This window comes from Barbus barbus (genome assembly GCF_936440315.1).
Source record: "Barbus barbus genome assembly, chromosome: 16".
NCBI lineage: Eukaryota > Metazoa > Chordata > Actinopteri > Cypriniformes > Cyprinidae > Barbus > Barbus barbus.
The window spans coordinates 12,331,899-12,359,008 of NC_136744.1; the positions used below are offsets into that span (position 1 = coordinate 12,331,899).

At 36.9% G+C, this 27,110-nt stretch overlaps 1 protein-coding gene across 1 annotated transcript in view; it reads right to left on the minus strand.

The window, feature by feature from the left end:
- The window catches only part of LOC306882719 (serologically defined colon cancer antigen 8 homolog), a 58,796-nt gene that overhangs the window by 1,123 nt on the left and 30,563 nt on the right, over positions 1-27,110 (minus strand). Inside the window, exons 14-17 of the mRNA XM_079437561.1 lie at positions 23,310-23,437; positions 21,919-22,027; positions 19,074-19,205; positions 1,298-1,424 (exon numbers count right to left, since the gene is read on the minus strand). Coding sequence (XP_079293687.1) covers positions 1,298-1,424; positions 19,074-19,205; positions 21,919-22,027; positions 23,310-23,437 — 496 coding nt within the window. The remainder of the gene's footprint in view (positions 1-1,297; positions 1,425-19,073; positions 19,206-21,918; positions 22,028-23,309; positions 23,438-27,110) is intronic.

The following is a 27,110-nucleotide window of genomic DNA, read 5'->3' on the forward strand; positions in this document are numbered from 1 at the left end:
TCTGAGCGGTCAGCATGTGGGTGTTCTTACACAAATGCTCAGAGGGAGAGTCTGAATTACTAACTCGCTCTAATAACAAAACAACAGCATGGTAGTATTAACAGAGCCGAAAGCGGCTGCGCTTTGCGGAGCATCACTCCATTTGCAATAATCTCCAACGAATGTCAGCATTCGGCGATTCGCTGTCTGTTGCTGACGTGCCTCTAGCAGCAATCTGGATGAGCATCTGTGGGTGCCTAGTCTAGCGTGATGTGCAGCCATGGCTACCAGCTGCTGTGCTGCTTGTGTGCTCTCTCTCTCTCTATGGATGCAGGTCACATTTTACTACAAAATCTAAAGATTCAGAAGTAATTATATTAAGCATAAATACAATAGGTTTTATTTTATCATCACTATATCTTTTAGGCATTTTTTAGACAATTTAAGTACATTTTCCACAAAAATTCGTATTACAACAATGCATCCAGATATTTTACTTTATCATTATTCTGAATGGTGATTATGATCAGACTGTCTTTACTGTATATATAAGGGATCAGAGGAAAAATAATTGATACATTACAATTCTCTCTTCAATGATTCTGAGCTTTGTTTTTGCTTTTTTTGAAGCTATAATTCTTGACATACAACTGATTTGATTATCAATTTATAATTATTTTATAAAATTATTCATAAAAAAAAAAAAAAAATATATATATATATATTCAAAGTCACTTAAGATTTAATAAGAAAAAAGCTTTGAATTGGATTGTGATTCCCAGAATTGGAATCAGATTGGATCGAGAGGTGCCTAGAGAGAGATATATATGTGTGTGTGTGTGTGTGTGTGTACATATATATATATATATATATATTTTTTTTTTTTTTTTTTTTTCCTCTCCTCAATTCTCTTCTGATTTTTATTGCTTTCATACTATATTTTAGCTTTCATGCTGTGATTTGTGCAGTTTTCTCCACTAGCTTTAGAACAGAAAGTGGATAGATGATATGGAATCTAAGGCAAAAGAAAGTGTTCAAGCCATGAAACGGAATAGATTTGAACTTGCATCTGTCACATGAGCTCAGCATGGCAGAAAATACATCTCTGGTATATAATTAAAATGAATTAAAATATATTCATAATGATTTATTTTGGAGTAATAAAACAATTTGTTTTGCATTACAGTAATAAGACGTTAAAGCTTGCATCCTTGAAGTAGGTAAAGCACTTTAAACTTTGATACAGCTTCAGGCAATCATCAGGTTTGAAGTTAAAGAGCAAGCTGAGGTCTGAGTACAGTATGTAACAGAGACTGACCTGGGCTTGCAGGTTGTGCATGTCGTGAGCGAGCTGCTGGCGCTCCTGCATGAGCTGCTTCTGTCGGCTGAGGAGCTGCAGCACCTGCTGGGAACTGGCCTGACAGTGCTGGTCCAGCTGCTGCAGTCTGACAACACACACACACACACCACACACACAGATGAAAGGCACAGCAGATAGCTGAAAGAAACTTCCATCTGAGTTATCACTGTACCAGACTGAGGTTTGACTGAGTTTCATAAATGCTCTCTTGGCCTTGACGTCTTTCAGCAGCATGTTCTGAATTTTGGGATGTTTGTCGAAATGACAGAATTGCTCAGACTTCAGAAAATCTGTCAAAATTTTGTTTGTTAAGAGCTCATTTTCACAAAGTGAACATTTAACAGAATATCATTCTCTTAAAGGGACAGTGCAAAATTTTAAATTCTGACAGTCCAAAAACATTCTTTACAGTAAATTTAGTCACAAAATTAAATAAAAAAACATTTTTTAAATCATAAAAAACAATGTCTAGGCTTCTTTTTCATTCATAAATAGGAACTGGAGACTATTAATATTCTTAAAGGGCCATAAAGTAGATTCTGCCATTGGCTGGACAAACAGATAGAATCACTGTTTTGTTTCTGTGTCAAACATTCAGACAGTGATGTTCTGACAACAGTCTTTACAATGACATGCCCTGTATAAAAGTCCAAGATTGCGTCATTTTCACAACTCATAACTTTCAAAATTGTTTTGAGTTTATAGAGTCAATTGAAAGTGTTTTGGAAAGATTTTTTGTCAGCTGAACAATAAGTTGTTAAACAACAGAACAATCCACATTTTCATTAGTGTCGGAAATGAAATATGGTGATACCCTCACTAATGTCCATTTTAATATATATATAAAAAAAAAAGATCAAATTTAGTATCTGTCTAAATATGTTGAAAATAGGTTAAGCAACATTGAAAAATGATAATGTTTCAGAAAGTCAATGCACTTCCGTACAGGATTCTAAAAGGAATGAATGCATGAGTTGAAAACAGGCCTCCAGCTTCTGTTAACTGGAGCCATTTTCAAGCTTTTCTTTTCTTTTCTCTCTGTCTGGTGTGACATTAGATGTGTTTCTGCTTTTTACGATAACATTCACCTCTGATTCCTTAAATCCCATCTTATTTGGGAGTTTGAGCAGAATAGTTTGTCTGCCTGCCTGTGCTAGACAGCTTGTTCCTGTCCTCAGGCCTCAGTCAAGCGCTGTAGTTCTTTTGTCTCCCTCGCCCTTGCCCTCTTTCTTTCCTTTCATTTCTCTGCTGGCCTTCCTGGTGTGAGCTGGACAGGGCTGATCACAGGGCTGTGGTGGGCATCCTGTCCCATGCTCGGGCCCTGCTGTGTAGGGAGCTGGCGCCACTGCTGCCGCCCACCTCCAGAGTCTGGCAGAGCTTTGACACTGGCCCTAACCTCCTCCACACACTACTTCGCTCCAAATGTTCTTCTGTATTAGTGCACCCATCCAAACCTTTATCTACCATTTCGGCTGTTCTTCAGGTCTTTCAGAAATTACCATTCATCTGCTGTTGTTTACCAAAACGAGAAATAAATAAGAAGTAGAAGAATAAGAAAAACTTCAGAAGTGAGAGCTGCAAGAACATGTCTGTTATTTGTAAACCCACTTAAGCTCTGTTAGTGTGCCATCTGCTTTTTTGACACAGGGTTTACTTTTATTCTCGAAATGAGTTTTATTGTTTGAGACTGATTCAACATTAGTAAAAAAAATAATCATTAATATGCAGAAATACAGACTCTAATCATTCAACATAGTAAATATGTATAAACTGTGTGCAGACATACAGTATGGCTTATGAGTTACTTCTGAGTATACTGTATGTGACTGACATCTATGACAATGCTAATGATTTCTGGAAGCTTATAGATCCAAATACATGAATTTACAGCCCTCTCACCACAAACGTAAATGATTAAAATCCATTTGAAAAATGAACACTTCTATGTAAAATTAAATTGTTATTATTATTGATTGTTATAATTATTATTATTAATTGTTAATTTAGTACAATCATCATAATAGCAACAGCAGTAATAATAATAATAATAATAATTCATTTATTAAATAATTATAAATACTATGTACAAAATGATCACATTCATAGGCTATGAAACAACTGTTTGTAAGCTACCTACACTACTAATCAAAAGGTTGGATTTTTTGAAAAACATTAATATTTCAGGGGTTTTCCTGGCTCAAAATGAGGCGAAGGTGGTAGCATCCTAATCATGTGCACAAATTTCACACTTCGTGAAATTGAAAATCTTTATCCACTCCTTATAGTCTCCTGGTCCATATTGCTTTGATCCAATATACATTTGTGACCCTGGACCACAAAACCAGTCTTAAGTCGCTGGGGTATATTTGTAGCAATAGCCCAAAATACATTGTATGGGTCAAAATTATAGATTTTTCTTTTAAGCCAAAAATCATTAGGATACTAAGTAAAGATCATGTTCCATGAAGATATTTTGTAAATTTCCTACAGGTAATATATTAAAACTTCATTTTTGATTAGTAATATGCATTGCTAAGAACTTCATTTGAACAACTTTAAAGGCGATTTTCTCAATATTTAGATTTTTTTGCACCCTCAGATTCCAGATTTTCAAATAGTTGTATCTCGGCCAAATATTGTCTGATCCTAACAAACCATGCATCAATGGAAAGCTTTCAGATGATGTATAAATATCAATTTAAAAAAATTGACACTTAAAGACTGGTTTTGTGGTTCAGGGTCACATTTATCCACGTAAAGTGTCTTTCTAGAAAACAAAACATTTTCTTACAGCCTTACGTGAATTCTTCTGATACATCATGAAATGAAATGCAATAGAGCTAACATTAGCATCAAGCTAAGGCTTTTTATCAAATTAATAGTACGCTTTTACTCAAATCTCACTTCAAACCAGCATCGAGTGTTTGTAATAACTTACGATTGCAATCTAATGTGGATTTGGTCATATAATGTTATTGAAGTAAGTTATTTGTAGTTTATATAGTTACACCAGCTTGGCATTTCTCATGTAAACATTCTTTATTGTTATGAAAATGCCCCAAATCTAATAACATAACATACAAACCATATACTATCATAATCGTGTGTTAAATATAGGGCCCTATGAAACCTGATTTATTTATTTTTTAATTACAACATACAACTTCACATTAGCTTATTAAAAGTTTAACAAAAATTACAAGTTTAGGGCCCATTGAAATGTTTTATTTTCTTTCATCATGTTTATTGTTACCAAATGTTGTAGCATGTCTAATTATTTGAACACATACAAACTAATTAATTTATTCAAATTTAACATAGCTTTATGAAATGTTTTCTTTTTCCACAGAAATTCTGTTATGTCTAGTTATCAAATGCATAAAACAATTTCAATTTATCTTAAAATTATTGAAAATCAAACTTTATTTATTTATTTTGGCAAACAAAGGGGATTTACTATTAAAATTAAAACATGGAAGAAATTTAGTTTGATCAGTACTTTTAAGTTTGAATAATTTTAGTAGAAGCAATCCTGCAAGTCAAACCGAACGTTTATTTTGACGGGTTGCCGTGAATCTGTATGACGCTAGTTTTCCTCAAATGAAACAGTAAAATACTCATGGATTGACAGCAGTTCTGGAGATGTTGTTCATGTATTTATGTCCTCATTTAGTGAGACTACAGACTCTGAAATCACCACGAGCGTCACGCGCGCTTCAGTATGTGTGTAGTAAACAAAACCGCGCGTCTCCGCCATTCAGACAGATTGCATTATTTAAGTTAATGCTCATCAGATCGCGTCAATCAGTGAAAAATGAATAGAAATTATGATTCTGTGTAAAGAAATATCAAGTAAACTTGAATAAAAATATCAGTATTTTTTCAAATATGAACTAAAAGCTCTAATGGACGGTTCAGTGATGCTTGCACGTGACTGCCTGTCTGAGTTTTGTTGACAACCAGAGGCGGCCGCCTCATAAAAATCCTTATTCATGCATTAAATTGATCTAAAGTGAAAGTAAAGATATTTATAATGTTACAAAATAATTCTATTTGAAATAAATGCTGTTCTTTTGAACTTTCTATTAAGAATCCTTATAAAAGTATCAGTATAATAAAAATAGTTTTTAAAATCTTAAGCACACCTGTTTTCAGTATCGATAATGAAATAAATGATTTTTAAAGACCAGTTCAATATATTAGAATGATTTCTGAAGGATCATTTGACACTGAAGATTGGAATAACGTCTGCTTTGTCATCACAGAAATACATTAGTTTTTAAAATACATCAAAATAAAAAAAACTGATTTGATCAAATAAATGCAGCTGTTGTGAGCATAAGAGACTTCTTTCAAAAACATTACCATTACAGTGAGTTTAATAACACTCATACTAAATTGGTTGGTATGAGTTTAATAATACTGGAGTATTTTTCAAGCACTCAAGAACTAATGGAATGATTATGAACTAATGGATGAATTTTCATAATTCAGGTGAATCAAATTATAAGCCTGACATAATGTCACTTATCTAGTCCAATTCATTACTATGTTTGCTCTTTATGCTGAGAGTGTCAGTGTGTTGAATGAGTAGAATCAGCTCTATGGCCTCAGTAAAGTCTGGCAGGCAGTATAATGTCAGGCATCCCGAAGCAGTAAAAGCAGGTTGTGTAATTCCCTCACCTCACACACAAGCCATCTGTAGCACCTTTGCACCTCTGGAGACAGACATGCTGCATTAACTTATTATAAAATCACACCGCCCTTAATCAGCAAATGTCAAACAGCTCTCAATCTCCCCCATATTTATCTGCTCTACAGCCACTCAGGGAAAAGTCTCAAATCCGTCCAATGTGCACGACCCGTGCCCTTGTTCAGGGCCGTGTTAGTTTGTGTTTGACTCCCACAAACTGTCCCAAAGAAGGAAAAAAAAGAGAGAGAAAACTCCCGTAGTCATCTCTGAAGCTGGACTCACAACGGGAGTCTGATTAAATTAGAAGGCTGTCCAGCAGCTAAGGCTGCAAATCCAATAACCTCCCTCCATTTACTGGCACGCAACTTAATTAGGTTTTTAATACAGCTTAGTGCATGGAGCTGGGCTGAGCTGGCCCGGCCTGGACACTGCTGCCTCTGCCCGCTACTGAGAGAGCTGGAGAAGGGTTTATAGGGAGAATAGAGCTTCCCCGCTGACCCTGGTGAAAGGACACCATCTGCTGGCTCCCAGGCTAACTGAAGCGAGCGCAACACACAACCCGAAAGCTGACGAGAGAAATGAGCACTCAGGTAACTGTACTGGCCCTTTACATATTTAGAAAACACACAAAAAAAGCCAATTAGAGAATACTGGGCTTTACTTTAAGGCAATTATTGGTAACACTTTAGTATAGGGACCAATTCTCACTATTAACTAGTTGCTTATTAGCATGCCTGTTATTAACATATAGGTTGTTTATTACTTATAAAGCACATATTCTGCATGACCATATTCTACATCCCTAAACATACCCAATGCCTAAACTTAACAACTACCTAACTAACTATTAATAAGAAGCAAATTAGGAGATTATTGAGGCAAAAGTTGCAGTTAATGGTTTGTTAATAGCGAGAATTGGACCTTAAAATAAAGTGTCATGCAATTAAGTGTCATGCACCAGTCATGCAATTAAAACAAATAGGAATGTGCTTTTCAAATTGTTCTAAAAATGTCAAAATATTATGAGGTTCTCAAACTGAGGACCACTGGTGGTCCATGAAGGATTTCAAGTGGTCTGTGAGCTAATTGGTTAAATAGAAAAGGGCTTAAATAGAATTAGTATACCTGAAAAATTCCATTCCATCATTCAAAAGTTTGAGGTTGGTAAGATTCATGTTTTTGAAAAACAAAAACATTTCTTATGCTCACCAAGGCTGCGTTTATTTAACCAGCAATACAGTAAAAACAGTAATATTTTTTACATAATATTAAAATGTATATAAAAAATATTTGAATATATTTTAAAATGTAACTTTCTGTGATGTCAGCTGGATTTTCAGCATCAATACTCCAATCTTCAGTGTCACATGGTCCTTCAGAAATCATTCTAATATGCTGATTTACAGCTCAAAAAACATCAGTGTTTTTAAGGATTATTGGATGAACAAAGTTCAAAATAACGTTTTGTTTTTGAAAAATAGGAATTTTGTAACATTATACATGACTTCAATACATCCTTGCTGAATAAAATTACAAAATATTTTTAATGAGGGCACTTTTAACTGTGTGTTACCATTATTTTATTAGAATCAGAATCAGAATGAGCTTTATTGGCCAGGTATGTTTGCACATACGAGGAATTTGTTATAGTGACAGAAGCTCTACAGTGCAACAGAAAGACAGCAACAGAACAGGACACAGATAATAAAAGAATAGTATACAAATAGGCAACGTACAAAATAGCAAAAACACAATATATAATATAGACAATTATGAAGTGCGTTTGTGTTCGTCTCATAAATCACAGTTATGTGTAAGTGTCACTGGCTATAAGGAGCTATCTAGATCATTCCAATGAAATAAAAACCAAAACAGCAGTCTAGTTATGGATTGCAGCTCAAGGCAGGATTGGTTAAAGAACGACATTGAATTAGACCCTCAAATGAAATATAGGAGGTAATAATTCTGCTTTACTCCACTCCTCAAACACAAATACTTTAGCTCTTTACTTTGCCTACATGTGAATCTAAATTCATTGCTGCAGTACGCATCGGATGCCTTGGATTCTAAAACAAAAAAGCTTTACTCACGATGGACATTTTGTGAGTAAAAAATTATAATAATAAAAATACATATTTTTCTGGTTTAAAAACTGAATTATCTGCAGGTGATGCAGCGCTCTGTGAGTTAGTATAATAAACAGTGCGAGAGCGCGAGTGGCCTGCAGTGCTGCCACCTGTACAGCGAGTCTTGATGCTGATGGACTGGACTGAAGTTCCTCCGCTCATGTGGCCTGCTGTGGCCTCAGGGTATGTGATTTTTATGAGCGATGTTCAGTGCTTAGCATCTGTTTAGCGTTGGCCAAATGAATTGGCAAGAAGCAGAGAATACACTCTCAGCTCCTGCGAATACACAAAACAACCCCCCCAAAAAAAACCCCCAGCTGATATACAGACTGAAAAATATGGTGTAGCAATCAAAATAAAAAATGTGTAAATTTACATTAAATGAACGTAACAAATCATTTTAGACTAAATGATTTAAATTTCATGTGAAATAAACATGAAATACTACACAAATAAAACCATTTATCTTTTTTAGGATAGTCTAATGAGAACAGGGCTCACAAAAACAGCAACAATAGCAGTTACTTAGTACAGCATATCAGAACAAATGAAGCAGGTTTAGTTCCTTCAATGCACAAACAAACCAATAGAAAAAGATCTCAACAAATGGAACAACAAATCACTAAATCCGGTGAATTTACGGGGCTCCCATCAGCAGCATGCTGTGTATAGTGGCGGGAACGGATACACGAGGCTTGGAGGAAGTATAAGCGGTATAGAATATATGCAATCTGTCTTGGCTTGCCTAGTTAAATCAGGCCTGCCAGTGGCAGCTAGGACGCAGTCCCTCACTCCTCTGCCAGGGCCAGACTGACCGCAGGCCTTAACCTGTTAGACTAGCCAATCTATTGTTGCACATGATCTCTGCTTCATCTATCTGTGATTTTTTACTTACAGGACTGAGTTTAGACCACAAGTAGATATGACTTTGTCCGTACAAACATCGCACAATGTTTTGGACGTCAGTAAAAAGTTTTGATCTACTAGGCTACATGCTACAACAACAATCTACTCTTAAGTGATGCACACATTTACATTAGGCTATACAACATATGTGATGTCAGGTCTCTATAAAGTTTGTTACCACCATCAGCTTTTACTGCACACAGAGCCTGTGAAAGGAGCTAAGTGAGCACTATTTGATGTTATAAATGAGGTCTTAGCACTGGATAGGGAGCGCTTGGATGCACCACGTAGCGTTTTACAGTTTGCACGCCTTGGGATGTGCCCAGCACCCGCGTAAGGAGGAGCAGTAGAGCCACCGCACCACAAGGCTCTGTCAGCAGGCCACGGAGCTGTTGCCCCCGGCAGTGTGGGCCAGCTGGCCCACGAAGGGTAGAGGAAAGAGGGAAATTAGGGTGGAGAGGCTCCTTGCTGCCCCCTAGCTGCATAGTGAAGAGTGGGAGTGTGCGTGATGTTACACCATGACTTTTAATGTTAAGAGCCACCTGGCATCAGTTTCAGTTTTTGACCGAGCAATCACTTACTGATAATCCATAATCACTGAGCCCAGAAAGTTCTGAAAATGCAAATACACTCTAAGAAAGCACTGTAAAAAGGCATTCTATATTACATTCTTTCTATTGATTTTCACAGTTGCTTTACCTGTATTTTGAAATATGCTTAGTGCATAGAGCATAATGTATAGTGATGTGTTTTACAGTTGAAGAATGTCTGTAAACTTAACAGAAACGGTCAGGACATATGTTTTTTTTTCTTACTGTGAATCACGCTAGGATTAGTTTGAAGTTATTACTGTACACTATCAATCAAAAGTTTGGGGGCAGTAAGATATTTTTATTATTATTTTTAAATAATACTTTTATCCAGCATTCATTGATCAGAAATCCACAGTAAAGACATTTATAATGTTACAAAAAATGCCATTTCAAATAAATGCTGTTCTTTTTAACTTTTACTCACAGATTCCTGAAAAAAGAATCATCAACAAAATATTAAGCAGCACGACTGTATTCAATATTGCTTAAAATAAGAAATATTTCTTGAGCATCAAATCAGCATATTGAAAAGTATTTCTGAAGGCTCATGTAACATTAAAGCCTGGAGTAAAAATGAGTTTTGCCATCACAGGAACAAATTACATTTATATATTTTATATAATATATTTTAATATATATTAAAATAGAAACCAGTTCTTTTACATTGCAATAATATTTCACCACATTACTGTTTTTATAGTATTTTTTACTAAATCTTTCAATGGTAGTGTATGATGACAATGATTAGCAAGATAAAAGAGAGATGAAATAATATCCTGATATACTTAATGCATTTTATCCCAATCACCAATTTCTGACACTTATCAAATCACAAAGGTTACCTAGACTTTTATATTATCTGAAGTGGTGATTACCATCGTAATTCTAGCAAACGTACATTTTCTTGTTCAGTCTTTTTTAAACACTTCAGCTGCTTTGACATCTTTCTCTCTTCTGACTGCTGTAATCCATCTCTCTCAAATGGGAAAGCAAAAATGTTTGCTATAGCCTCCCGTGTACCTTCAAGTTGACCCTGCTAAATTTCCAAACAGAAATGTGAACAGGGTCCATAGAACAGCTCTCCTCAACAAGCAGCACCATTTGAGACATCATTCGTGTCTGTAGCATTGAGGTTTGCGTTACATGTTGGCAGTTTAATATTTAGGTTAGAGAAAAAAAAAACCAGTAACATTTTAGAATATACTGCGCCACAACATCAAACATAAACGACCTAAGCTGGAAAGATATAATCTAGTCCACAAAGTATAGCAATCATTGGCCTATTGTCTGCCAGTAAAGCTCAGATTCAATAGCTGTAATAAGTCATGCCACTTGAAGCACAATTATTATAAACAAGTTTTTGATGAAGAGAAGTCCAAATAACTCTGACCTCTTTTCAAAAGCTTTTGTTCCAAACAGACTGGTAGAAAAAACACTAAAAGGTACATCTGACCCAGAAAAGACAGTGATCAGCATGCGGATGCTAAAGAAACAGTGACAAGCATCATCCATATCACACATGCCATCTCCTTCACTCCTTGCCAACTTCATTTGCAAGTGAAAAGTTTACTAAGCTTTCTTGCTTTCGGTAAAAGTGGCATAGCTTTTTTCTCACACACACACACACACAGTACTAAATGCACGTTTGTGTATGTAAGTGAAGGATGGGGTGTGTAGCGGGGGTGGGTGGCAGGGAACCAGATGAAGCAGCCCTCGCCCGAGGCCCAGCCATCTCCCCGGCAGCAGCGCGGCTGTTCTCGGCCCCAGCACAGGCGGACATTTGTTCCATTGCACCATCTCCTCCAGCCTTTTCAGGAGCGCTCCAGCTACCGCTACACATGGCTCTCCATCCACGCTCCCCTCCGCGCACATCCACACGCCGCTACCATCTTTCTTTATGCCGCCATATGGCTGACAGAAGCCTGTAGATTTAGGCACACATCTGCGTATACGCTACAACACTCCTTTAAGGAACAGGAGCGTGTTTGCTTCTGTATGTATTGGTGAGAGGGAGTGATAATTGGTAAAGAAGCTCATTGGCAGATGTGTGTTTGTGGGGCTGAGCGGAGAGGAGAGAACGTTTGAGGAGCTTGTGTGAGCGGGGACTCGGAGCAGGTGAAATTTTGGACAAATAATCAGATATCAAGCTGGGTTTTGTTTCTAGACACCCTAAAATGATTCTCTATCAGTGTAGCTGACAAACATTTTCATTCAACATTGAGACTTTGATTTAAATGTACAAGTGGATATTTTAGATGCCTTCAAATAACTTTATCTTCACTCATTCCTATACGTGGTTCTGTAGTGACATACATTTTAAAAAGCACAAAAGCATGTCTCTTAAGTAATACAAGGGCATAAAAGCAGCATGCATAATAATTATAAAAGAATTAGCAAAATGCTCATTTAGACAGAGTATACATACCACACCGCAGGACGTGTTATTTTCCTAAAAAGCTGTTAAATACCTATTAATGAAATTCTTTTTGACAGGTTATGAATTATATTATGATTTTTCTATTGTCTTCCCACAATGAAATTCACAATGAATTTCTATGACTTTTCCAAAAGCTTTCCAGTAATTTGTGAACAAAGGAAAAAGATTTTAAAAAACTATTTTGATTGACTAATTCAGTAATGAATCATTCCGACTGATTTGTCTGTTTCATTGAAAAGAATCAAAATATTGATTTGGTAACATACTGGACATCATTATGCCTATTTTACTCTATAAGAGGATATTCTGGCTTATGTTTTTTGTCTCAGCATAACTAGAAAAATGTATATCCGTTATAGAATTGTTCATTATTTCCAAGCTCAGAAAAAAAAATAAAAACAAATAAAAAAAAATCCTGCTATTTATAAGTTTTCCCATGTACAGGGGAAAGCTGCATATTTTTACATTATTTTTGTCACCCCCAAATGCATCAGCTTTCAAAGAACAGACAGATACAAAGTAATGAGAAATTACAATACTAAGAAATCATAATACATGTTGCAGTCTATATGAATAATAACAACATTAATACTATATTTAATACCCAACACATAGCAGAGTCTGGTTCAAATAGCTTATTGGGTGCATTCAATAAATTGAACAGAGTTATTTTTAGGATAAAAGTATATTGAATATGTATGGAAGCCCGTTTCCGCCAATGAATAAAAAATAAAACAAGGTAATTGCGACTTTTTATCTCACAATTCGGACTTTTTTTCTCGCAATTCTGACTTTATAACTCGCAATTCTGACTTTATAACTCGCAATTCGGAGATATAAACTCGCAATTCTGACTTTATAAATCGCAATTCTGACATATAAACTCGCAATTCTGACTTTATAACTCGCAATTCTGAGATATAAACTCGCAATTCTGACTTTATAACTCGCAATTCTGAGATATAAACTCGCAATTCTGACTTTATAACTCGCAATTCGGAGATATAAACTCGCAATTCTGACTTTATAACTCGCAATTCTGAGATATAAACTCGCAATTCTGACTTTATAACTCGCAATTCGGAGATATAAACTCGCAATTCTGACATATAAACTCGCAATTCTGACATATAAACTCGCAATTCTGACTTTATAACTCGCAATTCTGAGATATAAATCGCAATTCTGACTTTATAACTCGCAATTCTGAGATATAAACTCGCAATTCTGACTTTATAACTCGCAATTCGGAGATATAAACTCGCAATTCTGACTTTATAACTCGCAATTCTGAGATATAAACTCGCAATTCTGACTTTATAACTCGCAATTCGGAGATATAAACTCGCAATTCTGACTTTATAACTCGCAATTCGGAGATATAAACTCGCAATTCTGACTTTATAACTCGCAATTCTGACTTTATAACTCGCAATTCTGACTTTATAACTCGCAATTCTGAGATATAAACTCGCAATTCTGACTTTATAACTCGCAATTCTGAGATATAAACTCGCAATTCTGACTTTATAACTCGCAATTCTCGCAATTCTGACTTTATAACTCGCAATTCTGAGATATAAACTCGCAATTCTGACTTTATAAATCGCAATTCTGACATATAAACTCGCAATTCTGACTTTATAACTCGCAATTCTGAGATATAAACTCGCAATTCTGACTTTATAAATCGCAATTCTGACTTTATAACTCGCAATTCTGAGATATAAACTCGCAATTCTGACTTTATAACTCGCAATTCGGAGATATAAACTCGCAATTCTGACTTTATAACTCGCAATTCTGAGATATAAACTCGCAATTCTGACTTTATAACTCGCAATTCGGAGATATAAACTCGCAATTCTGACTTTATAACTCGCAATTCTGACTTTATAACTCGCAATTCTGACTTTATAACTCGCAATTCTGAGATATAAACTCGCAATTCTGACTTTATAACTCGCAATTCTGAGATATAAACTCGCAATTCTGACTAAATAACTCGCAATTCTGAGATATAAACTCGCAATTCTGACTTTATAACTCGCAATTCTGAGATATAAACTCGCAATTCTGACTTTATAACTCGCAATTCTGAGATATAAACTCGCAATTCTGACTTTATAACTCGCAATTCTGAGATATAAACTCGCAATTCTGACTTTATAACTCGCAATTCTGAGATATAAACTCGCAATTCTGACTTTTTTTCTCACAATTGCGAGTTTATATCTCACAACTCTGACTTTTCTCGCACCATAGCAAACCACTCTCCGTGTAAGGCTTTTGGACGCGGTTGGACAGTAGCCTACCATTACCGCCGGGCTTTCAGACAAAACATTCTTCATTTCTTTATAGTTCTGAGTTTGAGGCAGCTTCTATCGCGTTATTTTAATAACAGCTGTCAAGTAAAGCGCGTATTATTGTAACACGAGAGTGGATATATATATGAATGCACGCAGGTGGATTTCCTTCACTCTCGCATAAAGCGCGCTTTCATCTCTATGTTCTTGCTATAGAATTATCTTATCTCCTGTATTTAATGTTGTAAGATATCGACCAAGCAAGACATCCCCAATGAAAATTATAAATAAATTATAAATAAATGAAAATTATTTAGTCAATTATATATGAAGATATATATAATCAATTTTCTTCTAAAATTAGTATTTTTATACGTTTATATTCAGTGATTTTACTTTAATGACAATGAAAAGAACCTGTTCCTGAGAAAAATGCTCATTTTAGAATAACATTTCAGATGGCACTTATGGCTTTTGCATCGACTCTTCATTGACTAAATAATAATAATAAAATTAATGAATCCTTTATTTATAATTTTCATTGGGGATGTCTTGCTTGGTCGATATCTTACAACATTAAATACAGGAGATAAGATAATTCTATAGCAAGAACATAGAGATGAAAGCGGGCTTTATGGAGAGTGAAGGAAATCCACCTGCGTGCATTCATATATATCCACTCTCGTGTTACAATAATACGCGCTTTACTTGACAGCTGTTATTAAAATAATGCGATAGAAGCTGCCTCAAACTCAGAACTATAAAGAAATGAAGAATGTTGTGTCTGAAAGCCCGGCGGTAATGGTACTGTCCAAACCGTGAGCGCAAAACACAGAAATAAAGAATAATGAGTAATTTTTATGTTTGTTCAAAAATCATATTCGGACGCAACATTCATCTAGTTCAATATGTAGTTCAGCTAATTGAACAAAGTACTGCAAAGCCTTACACGGAGAGTGGTTTGCTATGGTGCGAGAAAGTCAGAGTTGTGAGATATAAACTCGCAATTGCGAGAAAAAAAGTCAGAATTCTGAGAAAAAAAGTCAGAATTGCGAGTTTATATCTCAGAATTGCGAGTTATAAAGTCAGAATTGCGAGTTTATATCTCAGAATTGCGAGTTATAAAGTCAGAATTGCGAGTTTATATCTCAGAATTGCGAGTTATTTAGTCAGAATTGCGAGTTTATATGTCAGAATTGCGAGTTATAAAGTCAGAATTGCGAGTTTATATCTCAGAATTGCGAGTTATAAAGTCAGAATTGCGAGTTTATATGTCAGAATTGCGATTTATAAAGTCAGAATTGCGAGTTTATATCTCAGAATTGCGAGTTATAAAGTCAGAATTGCGAGTTTATATCTCAGAATTGCGAGTTATAAAGTCAGAATTGCGAGTTTATATCTCAGAATTGCGAGTTATAAAGTCAGAATTGCGAGTTTATATCTCAGAATTGCGAGTTATAAAGTCAGAATTGCGAGTTTATATCTCAGAATTGCGAGTTATTTAGTCAGAATTGCGAGTTTATATGTCAGAATTGCGAGTTATAAAGTCAGAATTGCGAGTTTATATCTCAGAATTGCGAGTTATAAAGTCAGAATTGCGAGTTTATATGTCAGAATTGCGATTTATAAAGTCAGAATTGCGAGTTTATATCTCAGAATTGCGATTTATAAAGTCAGAATTGCGAGTTTATATCTCCGAATTGCGAGTTATAAAGTCAGAATTGCGAGTTTATATGTCAGAATTGCGATTTATAAAGTCAGAATTGCGAGTTTATATCTCAGAATTGCGAGTTATAAAGTCAGAATTGCGAGTTATAAAGTCAGAATTGCGAGAAAAAAAGTCCGAATTGTGAGATAAAAAGTCGCAATTACCTTGTTTTATTTTTTATTCATTGGCGGAAACGGGCTTCCATAAATATGTCTGGTGTTAATAGCACAAAAATTATATCCTCCTTTCAATTAAAATGTAATTCATTTCTATATTAGAAATGACAAGGACAGCATTCCTACATTATTTACAAAATCTCCAATTACGTGAATCATTAACACAATGTATATTTTGTTACTTGACCTTAAAGAGAGTATTTGCCCTTTTAACTGTACATTAATGAGACAATATGACATCAGCGAGGAATATAAAACAAACAAAAAAACACTACTACATCCCAAAATGGCTTTTACCATGCTAATGTCAATCATCTTACACAGCAGTAAAACGATGCCCAGAATGCATTCACTAAATAAAAATAGGATTGATATGCATATGTATTATTGATATTCTCTATAAAGCCGAGGCTATTACGCACAATTGTTGGCCAACACTCCGAGCCTTTCATATATCACTGGCCCTAATCTCTAGGCAGAAAATATGCGAATACCACGTGGAAAATAAATAAATAACTTGCAGGAGTGAAACATTGTGTGCCGAAAACCCCTGTGTTGCTTGGCGTTGGCTCGAATGGTAAAAATAAATCAAGCTGACTTTCCAAATGTTTCATGCGTGCCACGCTGTTGCAGCTCTTCGCAGCACAGATTGCACGCCCGATCAAGAATATCTGAGGTGGGGCCCCAGCTATTTGCATGTATGCCGGAGCCATTTGCACCAACTTATTAACACGTACACCTTCACCCACGGGCGGTGGGGTGAAGTGCCCTACAGAGCAGAGACACCCGGGGCACTGAAGACGCGGGAGGGACCAGACCTCTCAGTCTCTTACTCAGAGCCGAGGGCTGAAGTTTGGCTCCGGCACCTTCTGTCTTACATACCAACAGCAGGAGAAATGTGTGTGTCAGCGTCGCAATAAACAAAGCATGTAGACAGCGAGAGAGAGGAACGGTGCGATGCGGTAAATTCACAAATTGATTTTTCTCTATTTTGGCCAGCACATGAAATCAAGCACATTCTAACTTTCGCTTTGTATTAAATCATTCTAAAAGATTAGCTAGAACATATAAAATCCATTATGAATAGTTCATAAAGAGCCCAACAAAAAAGATTTAATTGTGAAAATCCTTTCTAGCGTGTACATAATTCAAATAAAAATGTCTCTTCTATGGTAAACGCAACTATAAATATTTCACACGTATAGATTCTCTCTAATCGCTCCATCTCACCTCTGAGCTCGGATCTGTGTGCTCTTGTGAGAAATGTTGCGTAATTGCAAAGGTGACGAACCATTTTAACAGCTCCAGTTATGTGAGGAAAGCTCACTTACATGCCCACACTGCACAACTATCTAAAAACAACATCCTTTTCATTACGGGGCGGCAGTGGAAACGTAACTTTTCTTTGTATCTACTTCTCTCTGGTTCGAGGAGGTGGATATTCACTAATATGTAAAGTTGTGGAGGAAACAGAAGGATGTTGTGCTCCCAGCAGAAGCTCGGTTCAGGCTGGAGGTACTGTGGATACACCCACACTCACTCACTCGCCCACATGCTGGCTCGGGCGGTGTGCCAGACGCCCCTCAACCCTACACTCAGTGGCCACATGTGCCCCTGCCTGAAACACACACGCACACACACACGGTCTGAAGTGGTACAAGCGCAATGCTCACATGTATCGGATATTTTAAAAAAACACCATCTGATTCCAAATAATATTATAGACATATTGAGAGGTTACAAAGCTGCAGCCTGTAAACCTAATTAATGGCTTCTTGAATTCAGAAGCATTTTAGTCTGATAAAATTTATTTCCTGAAGAACATCATACACTACCGTTCAAAAGTTTGAGGTCAGTAAGGTTTTTTTTTCGTTGAAACAAAGTAATACTTTTATTCAAGTAGGATGCAATAAATTTATCAAATGTGACAGTAAAAACATTTAAAATGTTACAAAATATCAAATGTTTATCAATCCTGAAAATAACTGATAATAAGAGATGTTTCTTGAGCAGCAAATCAGAATATTAGAATGATTTCTGAAGGATCAAGTGACACTGAAGACTGGAGTAATGATGCTGAAAATTCAGCTTTGCCATCACAGGAATAAATTACATTTTAAAATATATTTAAAAAAAAAACAAACAAAAAAACAACAGTTATTTAAATTGTTAATGTATAATTTAATTATATATATATATATATATATATATTTAATTGTTAATTGTTTTTGATCAAATTATTGTAGCCTTTGTGGGCATAAGAGACTTTAAAAAACAAATACAAACAAATTACATTTATAGTATTATATATAAACTATATATCTTACAATTACAATTGTATCTTACAAACCCCAAAGTTTTGTTAATTATTTGTACACTTGTTCATTGACCTTGATCTAGTTTGACATTCTTTTTCATGACCAAATCTTTTCAAGATTCATTAAGAAAGCAAAAACCTGATATTTTTCATGAAATCTCATATTTACAAACCTAAACAGATGTATTACATTTCACCACATGCAAAATTACCAATCCAAATTGAATATGTGTGCAGGGTGAACAAAGCCTGAATTCTACAAAGCATTTTAAAATCAATTCTTAATTGAAAATCTGTGAATCTTAAGTGAAATTGACTCACTGTCACCCCAAAGATTCACACCCCAAATTGTTGTTGGTTTTAGCTTTAGTCCATCATTATGCAAATGTGGCGCTGTCATGGTGTGATCCACTAAACAAGCTCCTATAGGGAGTGATTCAGGACTTGAGGTCAGTGCTGCAGGTGTGCGTACCTCTGCTTCATGCGCTGGTGCATCCTCCCGTGTTGCACACACTGCTCTTCCATCTCTTCACAACGACCTCGCAGTTTCTCGGCACTCTCCTGCAGGTGCTCTTTCTCCAGAGACAACTGCTCGATCTCTGTTCTATACACACACACACACGCTTAACTTTTATAATCCACCTTTCGCTAGTGTTAAATAAAGACACTTTACCTATAATAATGACTCTAATAACTCTAATAATGCTTGGTCTGTTAATAAATCATTTAGATCTAACAAAGCAGCCTACTTAGCATAAACAAAACAGCATATTTTACTAAAACAGATTAATGTTAATACACAATATGTAAGTACTGGCAGTTATGAGCTGATCAAATATTTTTTAATATGATCATTTATTATTTCCTCACATATGCAAATGCAGCATGTGTGAAGGCCTATCAGGAAGCAGCAGAAACCATTTTTTGTCTTTGTTTGTTTGTTTTTCCACTTTTTGTTTGTCTCTCAGCAGAGAGTAGAGAGAAGAAGGGTTGGGAGCACTCTGCCATCAGGTAAAGCCCTGCCAAGTCAATTCCATTAGCACTGTAAACACCCTGCTCTCCAAAAGTTAAAGAGCCTACACGGAAGACATCGGCTCCTAAAAAACAGATCTTTGATTTAATGTGTAAACTTGTTTAATGTGCTCATATAAGTCAACAGACATCGTAATAGGTTGTGTTTGATCAAACTGTTAAAGATACAAATAATTAAATCCACCACCACAACTCGCTTGTATGTGCTGCATCAGACACGAGAGCAACCTTCATCCGAGTCTTATGCAGAATGAACCTTGTCACCAGCGTGCTGCGTGCTCATCTGCCTATAGGTTTAAAACACAACACTGAACAGAAGGCCTCACTGTCACCGGATATAAAACAACAGGACAGGGAGATCGGTAGACAGAAATAAATCAAGTGTGTGTGTGTATATACCTAGTCCATACACCATTCCTGTTCATGGATGTTCATTTTTTTTTTAATATCTGTTCCAAGGGATTTATTTTTACAAAAAACAAAACAAAAAAAATCATTCATTTAATTTTTTTTAAATAAATATCAATTACAAAAATAATTACAATTTAAAATGTAATAATGTAAAAATTTAAATTTAACTAAAATACATTTTTATCACTCTAAAACTAACTAAAATAATTAAAAACAGGCCTAAAATTGTTTTATTACAAAAAAGTTTGACTTTCACAAACCTACCTGCATTAAAAATATAAATGCTACTAGATAGCAATAATCTTATAATATCAGTAGTTAACAATTAACATGCACCTGAACTTATTATTTTTTAACATCAACATTTTAGGTTATATTTACTATAAATGTATAAGGAAAAGTGCATATTTTTGGTCACTATTTCTTTTTCTACATTTTAAAATCTCACTGCATTTATAAATAATTAAGATAATAAAATAAATTGACCTTGTATCAATATTTCATGCTAATTTATTCATGTTTTTTTGGCAAGTAGCCCTGTAATAAATGTAATAATGTATAGTTAAAAATATTTTCGCAAAATAAACCCTGACAGGAGGCAATGTGAATATTATACCTTATGTCAACTACCCATCATTGTTTGTTTTAAGATTTTATGTTGATTTCATTCACCTTGTTTGCAGAAGTTATGCAAATACAGCTTTCTTCACCTTTTGTGTTTCACTTAAATAGTACTGTGGCGAGACAAATTTTTAAGGATGCAAATATTCCACCCCAGCCAATATAAGGTCATAAAAACTGCATGCGTGATAGTTAAGTAAGATAAATTATAAAGTAAAGCATGCCACAGTGAGAGACACTGCCTGGCACTGTCAAAGATACATGTGCATGATTTTATCTGTCGACAGCAATATTAAAAACGCAGTAAATACAGTACGGTCACTAATACGTGGAGATGATTCACGATCTTCCTCAGAGGTCTTCTTGAGTTCAGCGTGCGGGCGGAAGGGGGAGGGCGAGCAGCAGTGGCCTGTACCTTCCCAAGCTGGGCTGACTGACCATGGCAGATTGCAAGCTGCGATGTGAGTAATGCGCTTTACACTGTTTTAACAGCTGACTACCCCAGAGGCCTGAGGTGAGAGGCACATGTGATGGGCAGAGAGCAAAGCCTGCGCGGAGGACAGGCTGGCGTGTGCCAGGGTACAGTGACAGCTCCCTTACTGGGGCACAGACTAGAGCAGTATGGCACGGAAAGGATGCCACGCTCTGGATAACACACCGCGAGTGGCTCCGCGCTGAATGTCGGACTCCGCGAAGATACACAATTCACAAAGCATCAGCAAGACCAAACAGTTGAGAAGACGATGTCAAGCAATCTGCATTTCAAACATGGAAACTCATTTTCACTGATCTCACTGCAAGGAATAGCACAGTTACAGTGAGCACTATGTTTAGTTCAGCTGTAGATATGCTAGACGTCAGAGTCATGACCAAAGAAACTCTGATATTTGAAACAGCACATACTGGTCTCAAGAAAACCAGGGTTCCCACATCTTTTGACCAATGAATTTCCACTTATTTGTGCTGACTACTTCATTAGTTAGTGAACTTTGTCAGTCATGATTCACAAATAGCAATTTATAGTCAATAAACTATTTCACAGCTGAGCAAAACAAAAACAAGACTAACAATTTTAAACCTTGCAAATTTGCCATTTCCAGGTTTTCCATAGCCATAGAAACCTTGATCACAAGTGTAAATGCAGGTCTAGTACCTTTCATGAACTTGATTGGGTTCAGTTTTTTTTGTTGGGTTTGCGTTTGTAATGAATGAAAAAATGAAAAGGATAAACATGATCTGAAAGTGTTTTGTACCTGTTGCTCTGGGCCAGTTCCTCCAGCTTTGCCCCGAGCGTCTGACATTCCTCCTTCAGTTTCCCGATCAGGCTGTTCTGAGCACTCAGAAGAGCATCTGTTTCTCTGACTGCGAACAGATAAAGCTTTGACTCATTAACACTGCAAACACACAGATATACTAAAATAAAAAAGTCAGGTAGAGCAACACAAAGCAAGAAACAAACAAATAAATAATGTTCTTCCTGGGCCCAAAAGTTTAGGGTCATGTGTCAAAATCTGAAATTGAGATTTGAAATGATTCAAAGAGTCATATGACCACTGTCACACATTTTCTTATCGACTAAAATATAATAGTGCAGAATCACACACATTACTGATTTTACATCATAATGTTTCTTAGTTTGAAGTGGTTAAAAAACAGTTTATTTCCAGATTTAAATGGGATTTTAAATTCTAGATTTTCAGGGATTTGGTCAGGAATCCCACTTTATATTTTGTGTATATAGGCTACACATTGAGCTATTCTCTAAAAAGAAAGAGTAAAGGAGAAGCAGACAGAATGTAGGAATGTAGTGCCAATGTGTATTGTAATATTAATTAAATTTAGATTTGATTAAGTTCAAAAAGTTCAGAAGCTGATGAAAAGTTCACTAAAAGAATCCTACTGCGTCGCTGCACTTTGAAACTAGCTGGGCATGTGCAAGCCACAGAGAAAACACCACACACAAACCAGGATAAAAGAAACAAACTGGATTGTAAACAAACGGGGCAGAGTAAAAAAAAAAAAAAAAAAAAAAAAAGTGGTATCATCTAGAGGCGATTCTGTCTTAACTACTAAAATCAATCAGTTTTGAGTAAGAGAGACAGGAACGAGGGAAGCAGGACAAAAATAATTAGCGATCGAGAGTGGCCATTATATGCTTAGAAAGGGAAGTGGTCTGCGGTATTAAAGGACTAATTCCATAAGCCCAGAGAGCTTCCTGCTGAGCCTCTGATGCCATTTCTCTTTAGACAACATGTGTGCCGTGCAGCCGCGCCAGAAAGAAGCCCTTTGTTTTCTCTGTGCTTTGTTCTGGCAATCAGCATGCCTCAAGTTTCTGGAAACACAGGTAAATAAACTAAACCCGCCCATCCAGATGGTGCAACAGATGTGAGAGCAGCACTTTGAAATCAGCAGACAGTGGGCAGCGCTGCCCGCCTCCCCCCCATTTTTAAACGCTAACTAATACGTAGCGCTGAAGCTCTGGAGCGCCGAGCATCTGCTCCCTTCGGCCAGCCAAAGGTTACAGGTGTTCCTGATGCCATCCCGCACAGTGTGGCTCACGCCTGGAGCTTGTGGGGGTGAGGCAGGCGGAAGAGCGAGTGAGACGGTTGTTCTGGCAAGGGGCAGCGCACCGGCGAACACCCACCACTCCTCTCGTGCTGCGCCTCCATTTGCTGGAGCGTCTGTGTCAGCTCACGTTCGCGCCGCTGTGCCTGGAAGGTCAGAGCAGCCATGTCCTCTCCACAGCAGCGCTCTACCGCCTCCTTCTCCTGCCTGCAGAGTGAGAGAGAGCAACAAAATTAGAGCGATACACATGTAGATCAGTGATATACATGAAGATCTGGCCAGATTCAACAGTAAAGTGTGCGATTTCTGTGCCACTAGCGTCACCGTTCGGAACTGCAAAATGAATGTTTTCAAACAGGTTTCCTGATCACTCCCTCTGTCATTGGTCAGACAATCAGACAACCCTACCCCAAATTTACGACACTGCTTGAGCCAGCGCTGCTGTGCCGGGCTGGACCAGGTTGCTCAAGAAGAACAAATAGACAAATAATAATAATAATAATAAGTTTTATTTATATAGCGCCTTTCCAGTGCTCAAGGACACTTCACAATGTACATTTAACAAAGAAGAGACAATTCACGTAAGCATAGATGGATAACAATAAGTATAGATACAGTAAAGGAGCATTATATGGACAGGGCAACATACCGATAAAGAGTCAAGCATAACAAAAATACAAATACAAATACAAATACAGAGCAGACTGAAGCGACAAAGCATGAAAAGAACAAGTTCATTAGACAAAGCATGGTATCAGTAATCAAAGGTATAGCATTCAGAAAACAAGTGAGTTTTGAGTAGTGATTTAAATTCTGAGATATTGTTAATACAGCAAAGTGAGCGAGGGAGGGAATTCCAGAGTTTGGGTGCAATAATACTGAATGATCTGCCCCCCATTGAAGAAAGGCGGTGCCGAGGGACAACGAGAAGGCCAGAGTCAGAGGAACGTAGTGAACGAGTCGGAGTGTAGGGGACAAGCAAATTACACAGATAAGGGGGAGCTAAGCCATGCAAGGATTTAAAAGCGAGCAGGAGAATTTTGAATTTGGTAGGCAACTGGGAGCCAGTGGAGATCATACAAAATTGGGGTGATGTGAGCAGAACGTTTGGTATGAGTGAGTATTCTAGCAGCAGAGTTTTGAATGTATTGTAATCTAGAGATGGAGCTGGCAGGTAAACCAATGAAGAGGGCATTACAGTAATCAAGACGTGATGAAACAAATGCATGGATAATCGTTTCAGCATCTATGGTTCTGAGGAAAGGACGGAGTTGGGCAATGCGGCGTAAATGAAAGAATGCAGATTTAGTGATGAAGTTAATATGAGACTGAAAGGAGAGTGTGGAGTCAAAGATTACACCTACATTTTTAACAATACTGGAAGATTTGATGGGAGAGCCTGCAATCTCACAGGTGAAATTGGTAGAAACACTGCTGGTAAGTGTAGGAGTTCCAATAAAAATGATCTCAGTTTTGTTTGTGTTAAGTTGCAGAAAATTTAAAATAAGCCAATCTTTTATGTCTTTCACACAAGCAGAGATTTTATCAATTTGGGCAGGTAGAGCAGGTGTACAGATAGAGTAAAGTTGAATGTCATCAGCGTAAAAATGATAATTAAGACCATGACGTTGTAAAATCTGAACAAGTGGTATTATGTAAATTGTGAATAATAATGGGCCAAGAACGGACCCCTGGGGAACACCTCGCTTCAGGGGGACAGCGGGCGATCGAAAATCCTTAACGGAAATGTAGAATTGTCTGTCAGAGAGATAGGAAAGAAACCAGGAAAGAGCAGTACCAGAGATACCCAGATCAGAGAGACGAGAAATAAGTAATTCATGGGAAACGGTATCGAAGGCAGAACTGAGGTCGAGTAACAGAAGTATAGACAGAGAACCAGAGTCACCAGAAAGCAGTAGATCATTCACTACCTTTACAAGTGCAGTTTCAGTACTATGGAGTGGGCGAAAACCAGATTGAAAAGGATCAAAGAGATTATTTTCAACTAGAAAAGACTGGAGTTGGGCAGCAACAGTGCTTTCCAGTAGTTTAGCTATGAAGGGTAAATTTGAAATAGGACGGTAATTAGATAGAATCGAGGGGTCAAGGTTGGGCTTCTTGAGAACAGGGGTAACAACAGCAGTTTTGAGTGGTAGAGCAAATGAAGCAGAGGTAAGTGATGCATTGATAAGGTGAGAGATGGGTGCAGAGATGGCAGAATGGCAAAGTTTCAGGAGAGAAGTAGGGGCAGGATCAAGGTGACAGGATGAAGAGCTGGATTTCAAGATTAGCTTAGAGACAGAGTATGGGGACGTTAAAGAAAAACAAGACAGAGACTGACTAGATAAATTTAATGGATAGCTGAGCTCAGTATCAGTAGGGAAACATTGGTGAACAGCAACTGTCTTTTCAAGCAAATAATCCAGGAATGAACAGCAGAGCTCATTGGAAGCTAGGTCATCCTGAGATGGGGGGTTAGAAAGCTTATTTATTGTACTAAATAATGCTTTCGGCCTGTTACTTGATTTATTAATTGTGGCAGAGACATAACTAGAGCAAGCTAAAATGAGAGCAGATTTATATGATTTGAGATGATCAAGAAAAGCCAAATAATGAACAGTAAGACCGGTTTTTCTGTAAAGACGCTCAAGCCGTCTACCAGTAGCCTTAAGAATACGAAGCTCAGGGGTATACCAAGGAGAAGAGTGGGTGGAAGGGACATTTCTGGTCTTAGTAGGAGCATGCTGCTGTAAGATTTCGGAGATTATGGAGTGATAATTAGATAATATCAAGGCTGGAGAAGAAATATCAATAACATCAGAGAGGTTTGAAGAAACAATAGAAGTACAGAAAGATGCTGTATCAATAGCTTTCAGATTGCGGTATGAAATAACAGTCTTAGGGCATTTTGTATGCATAGGCAGATTTAAGCTAAAATCAAGAAATTTGTGGTCAGAGATACCAGTGTCAAAAGAAGAGATGGAAGTGATATCCACCCTTGATGTACAAATCAGATCAAGGATATGACCATGAGTATAGGTTGGAAAATGAACATGCTGAGTCAGATTAAAACATTCAAAAACAGACAGTAATTGGTTAGTGTTAGAGCAAACAGTATCAACATGAATATTGAAGTCACCAAGCAGAAGAATGGGAAATGACACTGAGCATGCAAGGGTTAACAGTTCACTAAGTTCAGAAAAAAAGTTGGACAAGGCTTTAGGAGGACGGTAGAGCAAAATAATTATGAGACATTCAGCCTTCAAAACCATATATTCAAATGAATTGGTATTATGAAAGTCAAGTTGTTTGAGTCGGAGACTGTCCCGATAGATGACAGCAAGACCACCCCCTTTGCCATGCAGTCGAGGTCGGGACAGATACTTATATCCATCAGGTGCCAGTAGACCAGTGCTTTGATTTTAAAGGGTTAGTTCTAGGGGTGTATCGGCGCCGTTATTAAGCATTTTAATGATTATCGTATCGGTCATTTTCAAAACCGATTTGCCGATAAAATTATTTAATTTTGAAACGCGCTATTTGGCTCTGATCCAGCCTGTCAGAACTCACCACTCTGTGGCCTAGAGCAGTCTCCGCCCATCTCCCATCTGATTTGTTGGGAGTCACGAGTCCGACCAATCAACGTGGAAGGCTAAAGGCACTGAAAGTTTTGCACTCTCAAATTGAAAGTGCTTGCTAACTGAAGCTGCTTCAGTGATCACGCATCAGTTGTCTCTCAAAGGCAGCTATGGAAGAATATTCAGGACTTTTTTCAAAAGGAATTGCAAATTGTATTTTCAATTGCGTTTTCCACATGTGGGCGCATAAATTGTGACAACCCAAATGCAATTGCAAATCTTGCATTATCTTTTTTATTTTT